Source organism: Mya arenaria, chromosome 4 (genome assembly GCF_026914265.1).
Source record: "Mya arenaria isolate MELC-2E11 chromosome 4, ASM2691426v1".
NCBI lineage: Eukaryota > Metazoa > Mollusca > Bivalvia > Myida > Myidae > Mya > Mya arenaria.
The window spans coordinates 35,053,275-35,066,985 of NC_069125.1; the positions used below are offsets into that span (position 1 = coordinate 35,053,275).

The window sequence follows — 13,711 nt, forward strand, 5'->3', positions numbered from 1 at the left end:
CTGTTTTCTTTTGAACTCAAACCATTCCGAAACATTACCATATTAACTAATTCCATATACTTTTACCATCTTTTAAGATTTCAAGGGAAGACATTTTGTCAAATATATATGACGTGCTTGTATTAGTGCCTTCCCGTGTCGCAAAATGTTGATATGTATGCTTTGTATTTTTGGCCCGTCGCAATAAACACATGACCTGAACAAAACCACGCCTACTAAACAACAGCTCCACCACTTCTAAGCGGTCCAAAGAAAACGAGCCGACAGTTCCGTGGTGGAGCTGTGCCTTCTGTTTATTTGTGCGCACGTTAGTTTGACTTATATTTTAAGTGATATTTTTTATTGAATAGATATATTGCGAAAAGCGGAGAATGTGGTACCGTGTAAGAAATCTACAACATCTTTGCGACGGATGTATGCATTTTGAGATATGCGAGCCTTTTAACTACACTTTAGTGTTAACGTTCTAGTGTATACAGATAACTGATGCGTGTAGTACTTATGCTGGAACACATCCAAACTTACAACCCTTCTAATAAAAGGAAACATACACATATTTATCAAAATGGTTGCACTCTTGCTCTAGTTATGGCGCTTTTGTGCATTGGTTGCGCTGGAGTTAAAATTAGAATTTCGTTTTGCATCAATCTATATTGTGCCCCTTTACAGCTAAAATGTCACTTTTACGTTATTCAGCATACAATATATATATATATATATTACCATAAAAGTTCCCAACATTATAGTGGACAATTGTTTAAGCATCCATCAAAATAAGCAGAAACAGACGAAGAGAATGAGAACCGCATAGAGGCTGTTAAACCGGGAGTTTTGACATTTCCCGAGAGGATTACGGCAAAACAAAAAAGGTAAGTGCTGTTCAACCTTTTCCAAAATGAAAATCGCATACAATTGTTCTGTTCGTTTCAAACACTAGTTTGGTGTTTATGTAGTTTGTCACAAATATCAAATTTTCAAAAAAAAAGTTTAAAAACAAATGTTCAGTAATAAACATTTTTTACCTCCTCTTTATATATTGTTGTCTATTTTGAAACCATGACAAAACATTGTTTTCTATACCAATACGTTTTTGTTCATGTTATATAGGGTGCATTTTGGCAACTGCCAACCGAAATATATTTCAAAATATTTCAAAGCAAATAATTTTGCATATTAACAAATCATGCCAATAGTATAATGAAACAAACAGGGATAAGACCATTAGTCAAACATAAAAGTTTGAGGGCAAAAGGCAATGACCCAAACAAAAATGACCACAGGACAAACATATAATCAAATAAAACAGACAATACAGTCGTCAAAATAGCTTTTCAGATAAATGATGGGATCACCGCCTATGAGCGGTCAGTGAAACAAGAGTTCACTGAAGACAATGTCGAATCTCCAACAAAAAAAATATATTTATTGTGTCAGGTTTTACATTGGTGATTTTGTAGTTGTGGTGCAATATTGACAGTTTCTCGTTCTAATGCCAGTGAAAAAAGTTAAACAAAAGTTGGTGTTGTTAAAGCTTTTAGCAATGATGGCCGCATAAATTATTTTGTTTGTTTTGAAACGCATCTTTTAGCGTTCCATTTTACTCCTCGTTAAATAAGACCACACGAAATAAAACCACATACTGGGGTGGTATTCAATAAAAATCTTAAAAGATTAAACTTAAAATTGGCCTTATCCTTAAATGGCGAATTTAAGATCAAATCTTAAGGTTGAAGTAAACTTAAGATGTTCCTTATCCTTACCTTTCGTAAGAATAACTTATCCTTAAGATTTATTATAAGGTTGACGTTAAATCGGTTATCAAGCACGGCTGGCTGAGTATTTCTATTTATGGAACGTTCGGTAGTTTCCAAATTCTTAATATAGTAACGGAAGTCGAGTGCGCGAACGTTATAGACAGCATACATCATGGCGGAAAATAAAACAAGAAGTCCTAATTTTACGCAGCAAGATTGCATTTTATTAGCTAGAGTTATGGGGGAAGTGTCAGCTTTTGACCCAGGCAAAACAAACCACGATTTGCAGAAACACAAGTACACTTCAAGTAAGAAAACCTTTGTATTAAGCTATATTAAGAATGCACGTGTTCATATATAAAACGTACACGTGCTTTGTGTGTGCACGTGTACATGCAACATTGGCTTAAAATTAGATAACATGGTGTTTTTAATTTCAGACAAACACTTATGCAACATTTGTGTACATGTAGCACTGCTGACATAAACGTCATGTACATGCAAGTTCATGTAGTTTTGAACTTTTCCAGGAATTACCTCAGAAACAAAGAAGGATTTGTGGATCAAGATCAATGATGCCTACAATGAGGAATCACAGCACCCCAGAACAGCGGCAGAAGTGGGACAACCTTGTTCAAACCCATCGGGCAAAGTATAAGAGAGAATTGGGTATATATATCTTAAAATAAAAATTTAACAGTATACTGATTCTAATTGGTAAAAAATGTATCTTTAGCCAAATGCTTTTGCTTTAAAAAACGTGAAGCAACAATTATGTTTTTAAAGTTTATAACCACAATAATCACACACATATATGTAGGTGCAGTTTTAACAAACAATTGTTTTTAACAACTCGAACACTTCTGTGAATATTCAAAATTAGATTAATCTTTTGGTACAAGCGATTATTATATAAATATAGTTACAAGCTAAATAATTGCATATAATCAATTTAATGGAGTTGTTACACCATTATTATTCAGGTTCTGGAACAAATCCTGTGAAACTGTCTGAGGTGACAGAACGAGTTATGGCAGTTGTTGGGGAAAATTCACCCAACATTGTAGGATTAGGCAGTGGGCTGGACAGCACCATACTTCAAATGCAAAGGTATTTCATTTACTAAATGTAAACCATTCTTTTATCTACAGACTGTTTAAAATTGAATTGTATTTAAAACACTTGTATCACTTTTAAATTGCTTTTAATTGCTTTCAGTTCGAATTGCAGTGCAGTGGAGACACCTTCACAGCCTTCGCATACCATTGAGTAAGAACAAAAATTGTATACATAATTATGACATATGAATTTCATTAAATACCGTATTTAATAACAAACATAAGTCAAACATTATTACACCAAAGGCTTTCTCTGAGTGTAAATAATTTCTTATTTCTTAATGTCAGACTGTACGAGGAGCCACTACAGCCGGTACAGGATATTTCCACAAGTTACATTGTCAACTGTTCTGAAAGTTGTAGCAGCAACAACACTAACAACAACGGCTGCAGTCACTGCAGCACCTGCATGGAAATCATGGCCCTGAAAAAGAGGAAACTCCAGCTTGAAGTCCAGCTTTTGGAAAAAAGACTTTAAACTGATCATAGATGTTAATCAAAATATGTTATTTTCCTGAAGCTACATAATGGCATTTACTGGTGAAATTGTGTTTAATTTTGTTTGAATTTTCATAATAAATTGGCATTTGTTGGTGGTATTTGTATAATTTTGTTAAAGTTTTCATAATAAAATATTTTGATGTCAATATGTGTGTTAAACTAGAATGGGCTTTTGAGAAAAGCGCATGTCTCCCCCGAAGGCTTAGTAAGACTTAGAGGTGTAAAGTACTGATACATCTGGCTGGAAAGCAGGGTGTGAGAATTCAATAGGGATTTCCACACAATAAGCCCTAGTTAATGATCTGAAAACTATTTTTCATCTTTCAAGCACTTGACCTTGACATGTGACCCCAAAATCAATAGGGATCTTCTACACCTCATGACCAACCTTCCTACCAAGTTTGGTGAACCTAGGTCAAACCGTTCTCAAGATATTGAGCGGCATTGGTTTTAACTTTGGGGGTCGGCGTGACCTTTGACCTAGTGACCCGAAAAACAATACATGTCTTCTACACCTCATGACCAACCTCCCTACCAAGTTTGGTGAACCTAGGTCAAACCGTTCTCAAGATATTGAGCAGAAATGTTTTTTACATTGGGGGTCGCCGCGACCTTGACCTTTGACCTAGTGACCCCAAAATCAATAGGGATCTTCTACACCTCATGACCAACCTCCCTACCAAGTTTGGTGAACCTAGGTCAAACCGTTCTCAAGATATTGAGCGGAAATGTTTTTTACATTGGGGGTCGCCGCGACCTTGACCTTTGACCTAGTGACCCCAAAATCAATAGGGATCTTCTACACCTCATGACCAACCTCCCTACCAAGTTTGGTGAACCTAGGTCAAACCGTTCTCAAGATATTGAGCGGAAATGTTTTTTACATTGGGGGTCGCCGCGACCTTGACCTTTGACCTAGTGACCCCAAAAACAATAGGGATCTTCTACACCTCATGACCAACCTCCCTACCAAGTTTGGTGAACCTAGGTCAAACCGTTCTCAAGATATTGAGCGGAAATGTTTTTTACATTGGGGGTCGCCGCGACCTTGACCTTTGACCTAGTGACCCCAAAAACAATAGGGATCTTCTACACCTCATGACCAACCTCCCTACCAAGTTTGGTGAACCTAGGTCAAACCGTTCTCAAGATATTGAGCGGAAATGTTTTTTACATTGGGGGTCGCCGCGACCTTGACCTTTGACCTAGTGACCCCAAAAACAATAGGGATCCTCTACACCTCATGACCAACCTCCCTACCAAGTTTGGTGAACCTAGGTCATGCGGTTTTCCAGTTATCGATCGGAAACGAAGTGTGACGTACGGACGGACTGACGGACTGACGGACTACCGGACTGACGGACAGGGCAAAAACAATATGTCTCCCCCAGAGAGGGGGAGACATAATAAGCCTCCCTTAGTACTACTAATTGTCTGAGTAAACTTTTAACTTGGCCTTAAATTTTTTGAGCAAGTTCTGACCATTTCTGATTTACACAATGACTTCATAATGGTTCAACTTTCCTAAACTAAGCTTACTGGATTTAAATGAAATATATGCATTGTACTTTGACCAATACTTCTTGTAGTTTAAACATTGATTGGATATAAACAGATGAGAAACTGACCACGGTTGTTTGCTAAAATATAAGTCTTTAGATAATGTAGTATACATTTAAATATTTAAAACATTAAATTCATATATATGTATATTTTAACTTTCGAAAGAAGGTATGCATGAGTGCCACAGAGGAAACAAAAATCACACATACATACGTGGTTTTGTGTAATAAGACACGAGTATGATTTTGAAATAAAAGAGCAAGAGTTATGAACCTTTAAGTAGATATTAATATCTGCTGTGTAAAGTGTGTACCAAATTGTATTGAAGTATATTTTACAAGGTGTTAGAAATTACCAAGGTGTTGCATTTCAATGACACAGCCTATGACATAATCAAGGCAAGGCTTTTAAAATAACTAGGTTCTTTCAACAACAGCAAAAACAAGAATCATTACTGAAATATGTTGCTGCAACATGATCCCTGAATCTATTCCCCGCCACATTTGGAGGTTGCTGCACTCCCTGTGCCAGTTGATCATCTGCATTATCATCCTCGTCATCAGAATCATCATCACCGTTAATAGGGATTGCTCTCTCTTTGCAGATGTTGTGCAGAACACAACATGCTACAATCACCCTGAAAGAATATATTGCAATTAGCAAGTCTTGTATATGGTTTCTTACTGCAATATAGTTTTATATGTTTAACATTTTTACAATGGAAATGAATGCATTATAATGTGTTCCCACTGACATAAGGAGAGTTGACAAAAGACAATGACAAGAAACTCAATAAAATGATAGTGAATATATTATGGTAAAGAGTGACATATGCTTTCATATATTTCTAGTCTAATGAAATATAATATACTTCAGGTAACTTGTTTTTCATCATTATGCTATCATCTTATCATTTAATAGGGCGTGAACTTTTTGACAACTATCTCTTTAAATGTCTGCCAAGGCAGCCCTGGTTTGATTCCCAGCCTGGGTATATGCAAGTTTGGTTTGTAGTCACCAAATAGGACAAGTAGGTTTTCTCCATGCCCTGGTTTCCCCTAGAAACTTACTTGCAAACTTTTTGTGGCTCCAAATTTATTCCTCCATGGAGGACACCAAACCTTTTCTTAAGTTGTCCAATAGATCTCTCCACAAGAGCTCGTGTGATTTTGTGACTTCTGCAATATAAAAAATGTACACATCAAATCTATGTCATAAGTTGCATCTATGTATCATTGTTCTTTACATACACTTATCAATTGCGAAAATATTTCATCTCACAAAATCATCATATACAATCCTGTTACCGCATGCATGCAATATATTGGAAATACTGTATACTGAAAGTAAGAAATACACTGAAGATATGATGTTTATTTATGAACATACATTTATTCCAAGGAAGTTTCTATATGCTTGTCTACAATTAAAATAACATTAAATGCATACATGTGGCTGAATTCACCATTGATTAACTACTAAGCATATATTGCTAATTAGCATTAACAAGAGATGTTTGTCAAACATTATGCCCCCTGAGCGCCAAGTTGCCAGAAATATTTGGACAATTGAATGAAATATGCATGGACTGAAATGACAGCTGATTTGTCATTGGATGCATATGAGGCAGGTCATCTACTGGTCATACCTAATCTTCATGTCAAGTTTGATGACCATAGGTCCGGGAATTGTTGAGTTATCACTCGGACAAGCTTTGGTCTTCCAACAGACCGACCGACATGTGCAAAGCAATTATATAACCCCTCTGCTTCGAAGGGGGGCATAATTAAACTAGATGTTCACTGAAAACTGATACTTCAACTCATGCATTTAGTGACATATAAATTTCTACTGTCTACTATATAAGAAAATAAAATATGGACAATCAGAAAACCTTTTTTCAGCTTACAGTCACACTGACCTTGACCTTTGACCCACTGACCTCAAAATCAATAGGGTTCATCTGCTGGTCATGACCAATAAGCCTACCTAGTATGAGGTCCCTGGGTCAAAGCGTTCTCAAGTTATTGATCGGAAACCGTTTTTCATGTTAAGGTCACACTGACCTTGACCTTTGACCTCAAAATCAATAGGGTTCATCTGCTGGTCATGACCAATACACCTACCAAGTATGAGGTTCCTGGGTCAAAGCGTTCTCAAGTTATTGATCGGAAACCGTTTTTCATGTAAAGGTCACACTGACCTTGACCTTTGACCCACTGACCTCAAAATCAATAGGGTTCATCTGCTGGTCATGACCAATAAGCCTACCTAGTATGAGGTCCCTGGGTCAAAGCGTTCTCAAGTTATTGATCGGAAACCGTTTTTCATGTTAAGGTCACACTGACCTTGACCTTTGACCCACTGACCTCAAAATCAATAGGGTTCATCTGCTGGTCATGACCAATACACCTACCAAGTATAAGGTTCCTGGGTCAAAGCGTTCTCAAGTTATTGATCGGAAACCGTTTTTCATGTAAAGGTCACACTGACCTTGACCTTTGACCCACTGACCTCAAAATCAATAGGGTTCATCTGCTGGTGATGACCAATACACATACCAAGTATGAGGTCCCTCGGTCAAAGCGTTCTCAAGTTATTGATCGGAAACCATTTGGTATTCCGACCGACCGACCGACAGACAGACAGACCGACCGACCGACCGACATGTGCAAAACAATATACCCCACTTTTTTCAAAAGGGGGCATAAAAATCATATTTATAACCCAAATGTTACATATAACACAAGAGGGATGAAATGTTACTTTGGGAATAATACCCTGAAATCATACCGGTTGTAGCCTTCTTCTGTTGCATTCTGTGGTGCCAGGTAGGGGGTTAGCAGCCATCTCTTAGCTGGATATCCACTATCTCCCAACAAGTAGTATCCATTTGCATGCCCCCCTTCAAACAATTCAAATAAACCGCTTTCACGGAGCACCCTGCTATCATGGACCGATCCTGGCCATCTCGCAACTACATCTATAATTCTATGAAAAGGATCGAACACTACTTGAACATTTATGCTATGAACACCCTTTCTGTTCACAAACACTTCTTCATGTTCATGAGGAGCCTTAATTCCAATATGGGTCCCATCGATCACTCCAATAACATTCGGGAATCGGGCGATTCCCTGAAACTGTAATGAGTTTCGCCTGAACTGATCATCCATTGTTGGGAATCTAATAAATTGTCTCACAATATCTGGCGATGATAAGACATCAATGACTCTAGTCAAAACTCTAGAAACAGTTGGTTGGCTTACTTTGTGTAAGTCACTGTCATTTAATTGTATAGGCCCAGTTGCTTAGTACCTTAATGTGATTAATATTTTCTGCCGGGCACTTATGGCATTATTTCTATTCACTTTTGGGGTGATTCCATTCCCGATTAACTGTTCAAGATATAAGATGCCATTCATGTCAAATCTGTACCGCTGAATAATTTCCATTTCTGTCAAATCATTCAAATTTGGAGCACGATCCATGGCCTGAAATAGAAACAAATCATCTTGTCGTCAGTGATGGCTTATAGATATCACTAAATAATGGTCCAAAATTTGGTTAGGAATAAACCATTTAATGCATTAACAAAATAACAATGTTATTGTACTGAATTACTCTGTAGTTCATAAATTAATTGCCTGTGTATTATATATTTTACAAGTTCAGAAAAAGCTAATAAATAATAAGAAAAATATCTGCAATAAAGTATGATTATATAGCTAGTACTGAACAAATTATTAGAGATGTTCAAGGATGAGTGTATTTAATCGTTTTTTTATAGATCGCGAAAACATGTTACTCTACAGTTTTATCTGAACAAAAGGTCTTATATCATTAAGTGATCAAAATATTTGAATCACTGTTAAAAGATATACTGAATGATACATTCAATAGGGCAATCAGATACTAGTAGAAGTAAAAAACAATATAAACAGAGCAATACAACCTTTGACGGGTACGATCGTTGGAGGTACGAAACATATGGAGTGTATCAATAAATACCGTAAATTAAGCGTACCTGTACTGGCTGAAGCGTTGTAGGTTGAAGTTAAATGGTCCGTACCGCACGCGTCGAATACAACGCGTAACAAAACAAGCAAAACTGATTAAAATGTGCTCGTTCTTAAGTTAAGATTTGTTGTAAGGTAGGTTGTATGCTTCCTTAATTTATAAGGACGAATCTAAGGTTAAGGCCGTAGTTAAGAACGACTTAAGTATTTCCTTGCATCTTAAGTTAAAAGTTAAGGAAATCTTGCCATTTAAGGAAATCTTACATTATCCTTAGATTAAGATCGACTTAAGGTTTATATTGAATACCACCCCTGGGATAATTAAAAAACATACACGAACAAGTGTTTGTTATAGAATCAAACTGTTTTTACCATTTGCATATAATTTCATATAATCCCCAACAACATATTCCATAGTCCATTGAAATAAAGATATCACTTCTCCTACATCATCTTTGCGGCTACATTTGACCTACTGTCTACCATAATGTACTGGCGGCCAATATGACCACCGTAACTTTGCAGGTCGAGGGGAAAAGCATGGCATATATTGCACATAGACCTTTATAAAAATTGAATGGGCAGTAGTGTAAAGCTGATGGTGAGGACACATATAATAATGCTGCAGTGTTATGCATAAATGGAAGGGGCAAGTAGTGTCAAACTGCAGAGTTTTATCATGAGCAGACGGAGGAAACCATTACTAATCAAACGGCAGTTCTACATAGGGTTTTCATCAATATTTACAAATATATATTTACATAGTAATGTGTAGAGACTGGGCGGTTAACTAGTGTCCAGCTGTAGTTTTATGTAATATTGGACACGACAACAGTTATCAAGCTGCATTTAAATGTAGAGGTGTAGCTCTACTTCTAATTAAATATAATCGGACAATTAGTGTCATGCTAAGCTTCTATAATGATATGGAGGGGACGAAAATGTTAAAAAGGTTCTACATACACAAAGAAGCTTTTTGTGTTAAGCTGTTATTCTTTGTAGACGTCAAGGGAACAACCCATATCAAGCTGCAAATTTATGTTGAGATGATCAGTCAACTTCTTCTAGGCTGCAGTTTTATGTCGAGATAGACAGGCAACTCTTTCCAGGCTGCAGTTCAATGTCGAGATGGAAAGGAAAGTACTTCAAGGCTATACCACTTGTTATATTCATCAGATAGAGTGAAAAACAATTGTCAAGATGCAGACATGTGGAGAGTCAATGGTCATCTAATTTATTTTAGACAGCAGTTCTATGAAGAAAGCGTACAACTGTATAGAATTGAAGTGAACAACATTTGTCACGCTGCTATTTTACGTAGAGCATATGAACAAGAATCACAATCATAATCTATGTTAACTTGACATGGGCAATGAGTTTCAACCTATATTTCTATGTAATATATGGACTCGACAATAAGGGTAACCAATCAGTTTTTTTTAAGGAGGGAGAAGGTAATAAGAGCCATAGTCAAGTTGACATGGACTGAACAGCTTACGTCAAGCAGCAGTTCTGTATATAGAAGGAGCGATCAATAATGTCGGGTTGCAGTATTATGTAGAGATGTAAGGATTCTTTTTACAAGGTCGCCGTAGTATGTAGAGAAGACAACTAATGCACTTTGCAGGTCAATATTGCGATTGAGTAGTCAACTAGTGTCAGGCTACAGTTATATGTTGAGATTGAGTTGACAACTAGTTACAGGCAGCAATTTTATAAAACAATGTAGTGCACAACAAGGTCAAGCTGCTGAGATGAAGTAGATGGAGTTGACAACTAGTGTCCGACTGTAGTTCTATGTTGAGATGGAGTAGACATCTAGTGTCAGGCTGCAGTGGTTCTATGCAGATATGGAGAGGATCACTGGGTTCAAGGTTCAGTTCTATTTTGAATGGAGTGGATCACTGATGTCAGGTTGCAGTTAAGTAAATTAGATGGAGTGGACAACAAGTTTGAGGCTGCAATTCTATGTAGTTATGGAGTTGGCAAGAGTGTTAGGCTGCAGTTTTAAAATAAGATTGAGTTGACAACTAGTATCAGACATAGCACTACATAGAGATGGAGTAGACAACTAGTGTCAGACATAGCACTACATAGAGATGGAGTGGACAACTAGTTTCAGACATAGCACTACATAGAGATGGAGTGGACAACTAGTGTCAGACATAGCACTACATAGAAATGGAGTGGACAACTAGTGACAGACATAGCACTACATAGAGATAGAATGGACACCTAGTGTCAGACATAGCACTACATAGAGATGGAGTAGACAACTAGTGTCAGACATAGCACTACATAGAGATGGAGTGGACAACTAGTGTCAGACATAGCACTACATAGAGATGGAGTAGACAACTAGTGTCAGGCTGAAGTTCTATGTAGAAATGGAGTGGACAACTAGTATCAGACATAGCACTACATTGAGATAGAGTGGACAACTAGTATCAGACATAGCACTACATAGAGATGGAGTGGACAACTAGTATCAGACATAGCACTACATAGAGATGGAGTGGACAACTAGTATCAGACATAGCACTACATAGAGATGGAGTGGACAACTAGTATCAGACATAGCACTACATAGAGATGGAGTGGACACCTAGTGTCAGACATAGCACTACATAGAGATGGAGTAGACAACTAGTGTCAGACATAGCACTACATAGAGATGGAGTGGACAACTAGTGTCAGACATAGCACTACATAGAGATGGAGTAGACAACTAGTGTCAGGCTGAAGTTCTATGTAGAAATGGAGTGGACAACTAGTATCAGACATAGCACTACATTGAGATAGAGTGGACAACTAGTATCAGACATAGCACTAGATAGAGATGGAGTGGACAACTAGTATCAGACATAGCACTACATAGAGATTGAGTAGACAACTAGTGTCAGACATAGCACAACATAGAGATGGAGTGGACAACTAGTGTCAGACATAGCACTATATAGAGATTGAGTGGACAACTAGTGTCAGGCTGAAGTTCTATGCAGAAATGGAGTGGACAACTAGTGTCCAGCTGCAGTTACATGAACATATGAAGTTGATGAATAGTGTCAGGCTGCAGTTATATCTAGAAATTGAATGGACAAGTGCCCGAAATGTTGCGGCGTAGACAATTAGTTTCTGGCAGAAGTTCTAGTTCTATGTTGAGATTGAGCTGATAACTAGAGTCATGTTGCAGTTTTATGTTCAGAAGGAGTGGACATCTAGTGTCAATCTGTAGTTCTATGTTGAGACGGATTGGAAAACTAGTTTCAGGTTGCAGTTCTATGTAGGGTAAGGGCGTGATATGACAAAGATGACGGTTGCGATAATATGATTGGTCGACTGAATCATATCGCTTGAATGTGAAAGCACACGCTCGTTTTTATAATTTCAATATATATGAATGAGAGTAGGCGTTCTTTATGTATTGTTGAATCTTGTTAAGTTCGACTTAAAAGGAATTATTTTTGAGTGAGTAAAGTGTTGAATTTCGATTTTTTTATTGTTTTAGATTGGTGCAAAAATGATATTTGTTTGTGTCATTTCATCATGAGATGATGATGATGTTGACAATGATGCTGACAGTGGTGGTTTTGCAGATGCTGCTGATGATAATGGTGAGAAATTTAATTATGAAATAATTTAAGGAAAATACTTCTTTTGTGTCGATGATTATAATGATGTCAACGGTGTTGTTGTTGCTACTGCTAGAGATGATTAGGAAATAAAAGAATAGAGTTGACTCTTTGCGTTTAACCAAATGAGCATTTTGAAAATAAAGCCAAACGACTGCAGTTACTGCTGTTGCTGTTTTTGTTGCCACTGCTGCTGCAGCTGCATCTGCTGCTTAAATTGAAAGATAAGTACAATCGATTTTAGATTAAGTTGATTTTGAAAAATATGTAGACTCATTTTTCAATGTAAACCCAGATTAAACCCAAATAATACTCAAACGTTAAACAACGTACCACAGACTCACATAACCCACTCATTGAAACCTAGGTTAACCAAAAGTATACTCAAATGTTTACCCACATACCACTGACTCATTTACCATACTGATTGAAACCCAGAGTAAGCCTAGATAAACCTGAAGCTTATTCAAACGATTGCAGACATACCACTGACTCAATGACCAAACTGATTGAAACCCAGAATTAACTTAATAGTTTGTCAAAACTCAAAACAGACGTTTTATTGATCCTATTTGAATGACACACAACGTTAAACCATCATCAGACCCAAAACGTCAAAACAACATCAGCCTACAGCCTGAAAACAACGTCAAACCCACAACGTCCAAACAACATCAAACACACAACGTCTGTTCAATTTAAGACTTTCAACGTGAAAAAAACAGACATACAACGTCAGATCAAAAACAGACACATTACATCTGCCCAACTTCATTCCCTTAACGTCAATAAAACATTAGAACCACAGCGTCAAAATAACATACGACCCACAATGTCAAAACAACATAAGACACACAACATCAAAATAACATGAGACATACAACATTGAAACAGCAACTGACATACAACGTCAAGAAAAACCCAGACACATAACGTCCCAACAAGAAAACAGGCAAAAAAGGGCAAATCGACAAAATCACACAGCGTCAAAACCAGAACAGTCACAGATGAATTATTAGTAGGTAATTCTAGAAACTGAATAACCAGTAACGCCGTTACTATGGCGTTGTGACAGTGTTGCATCTACCATTGCTGTCAAAGACACTATCCCAATCTCACCGAGG

General features: G+C 37.2%; 1 protein-coding gene across 2 annotated transcripts; it reads right to left on the minus strand.

Moving 5' to 3' along the window:
• Positions 1–2,476: 2,476 nt before the first annotated feature.
• LOC128232259 (putative nuclease HARBI1) lies at positions 2,477–8,909 on the minus strand. 2 transcript variants are annotated; one of them, XM_052945722.1, is made up of 4 exons: positions 7,730–8,909; positions 6,007–6,114; positions 5,392–5,573; positions 2,479–3,296 (listed from the first exon to the last, which is right to left on the minus strand). In XM_052945722.1, the coding sequence occupies exons 1-4, from the start codon at positions 8,110–8,112 to the stop codon at positions 3,289–3,291; spliced, it is 681 nt and encodes a 226-aa protein (XP_052801682.1). In that variant the 5' UTR covers positions 8,113–8,909; the 3' UTR covers positions 2,479–3,288. The 2 variants fall into 2 exon arrangements, with proteins under 2 accessions (XP_052801683.1, XP_052801682.1); XM_052945723.1 differs by lacking the exon at positions 6,007–6,114 and having other exon boundaries at positions 2,477–3,296.
• Positions 8,910–13,711: the final 4,802 nt, after the last annotated feature.

What these genes read in the sequence shown, in the direction of transcription:
- LOC128232259 (XM_052945722.1), bottom strand. Translation starts at nt 8,112, where the DNA reads ATGGATGATCAGTTCAGGCGAAACTCATTACAGTTTCAGGGAATCGCC. An exon ending in ACAGAAGAAGGCTACAACCG is followed by an intron (nt 6,115 to 7,729) that starts GTATGATTTCAG and finishes TTTATATTGCAG; the next exon opens with AAGTCACAAAATCACACGAG. An exon ending in GAGCCACAAAAAGTTTGCAA is followed by an intron (nt 5,574 to 6,006) that starts GTAAGTTTCTAG and finishes ATATTCTTTCAG; the next exon opens with GGTGATTGTAGCATGTTGTG.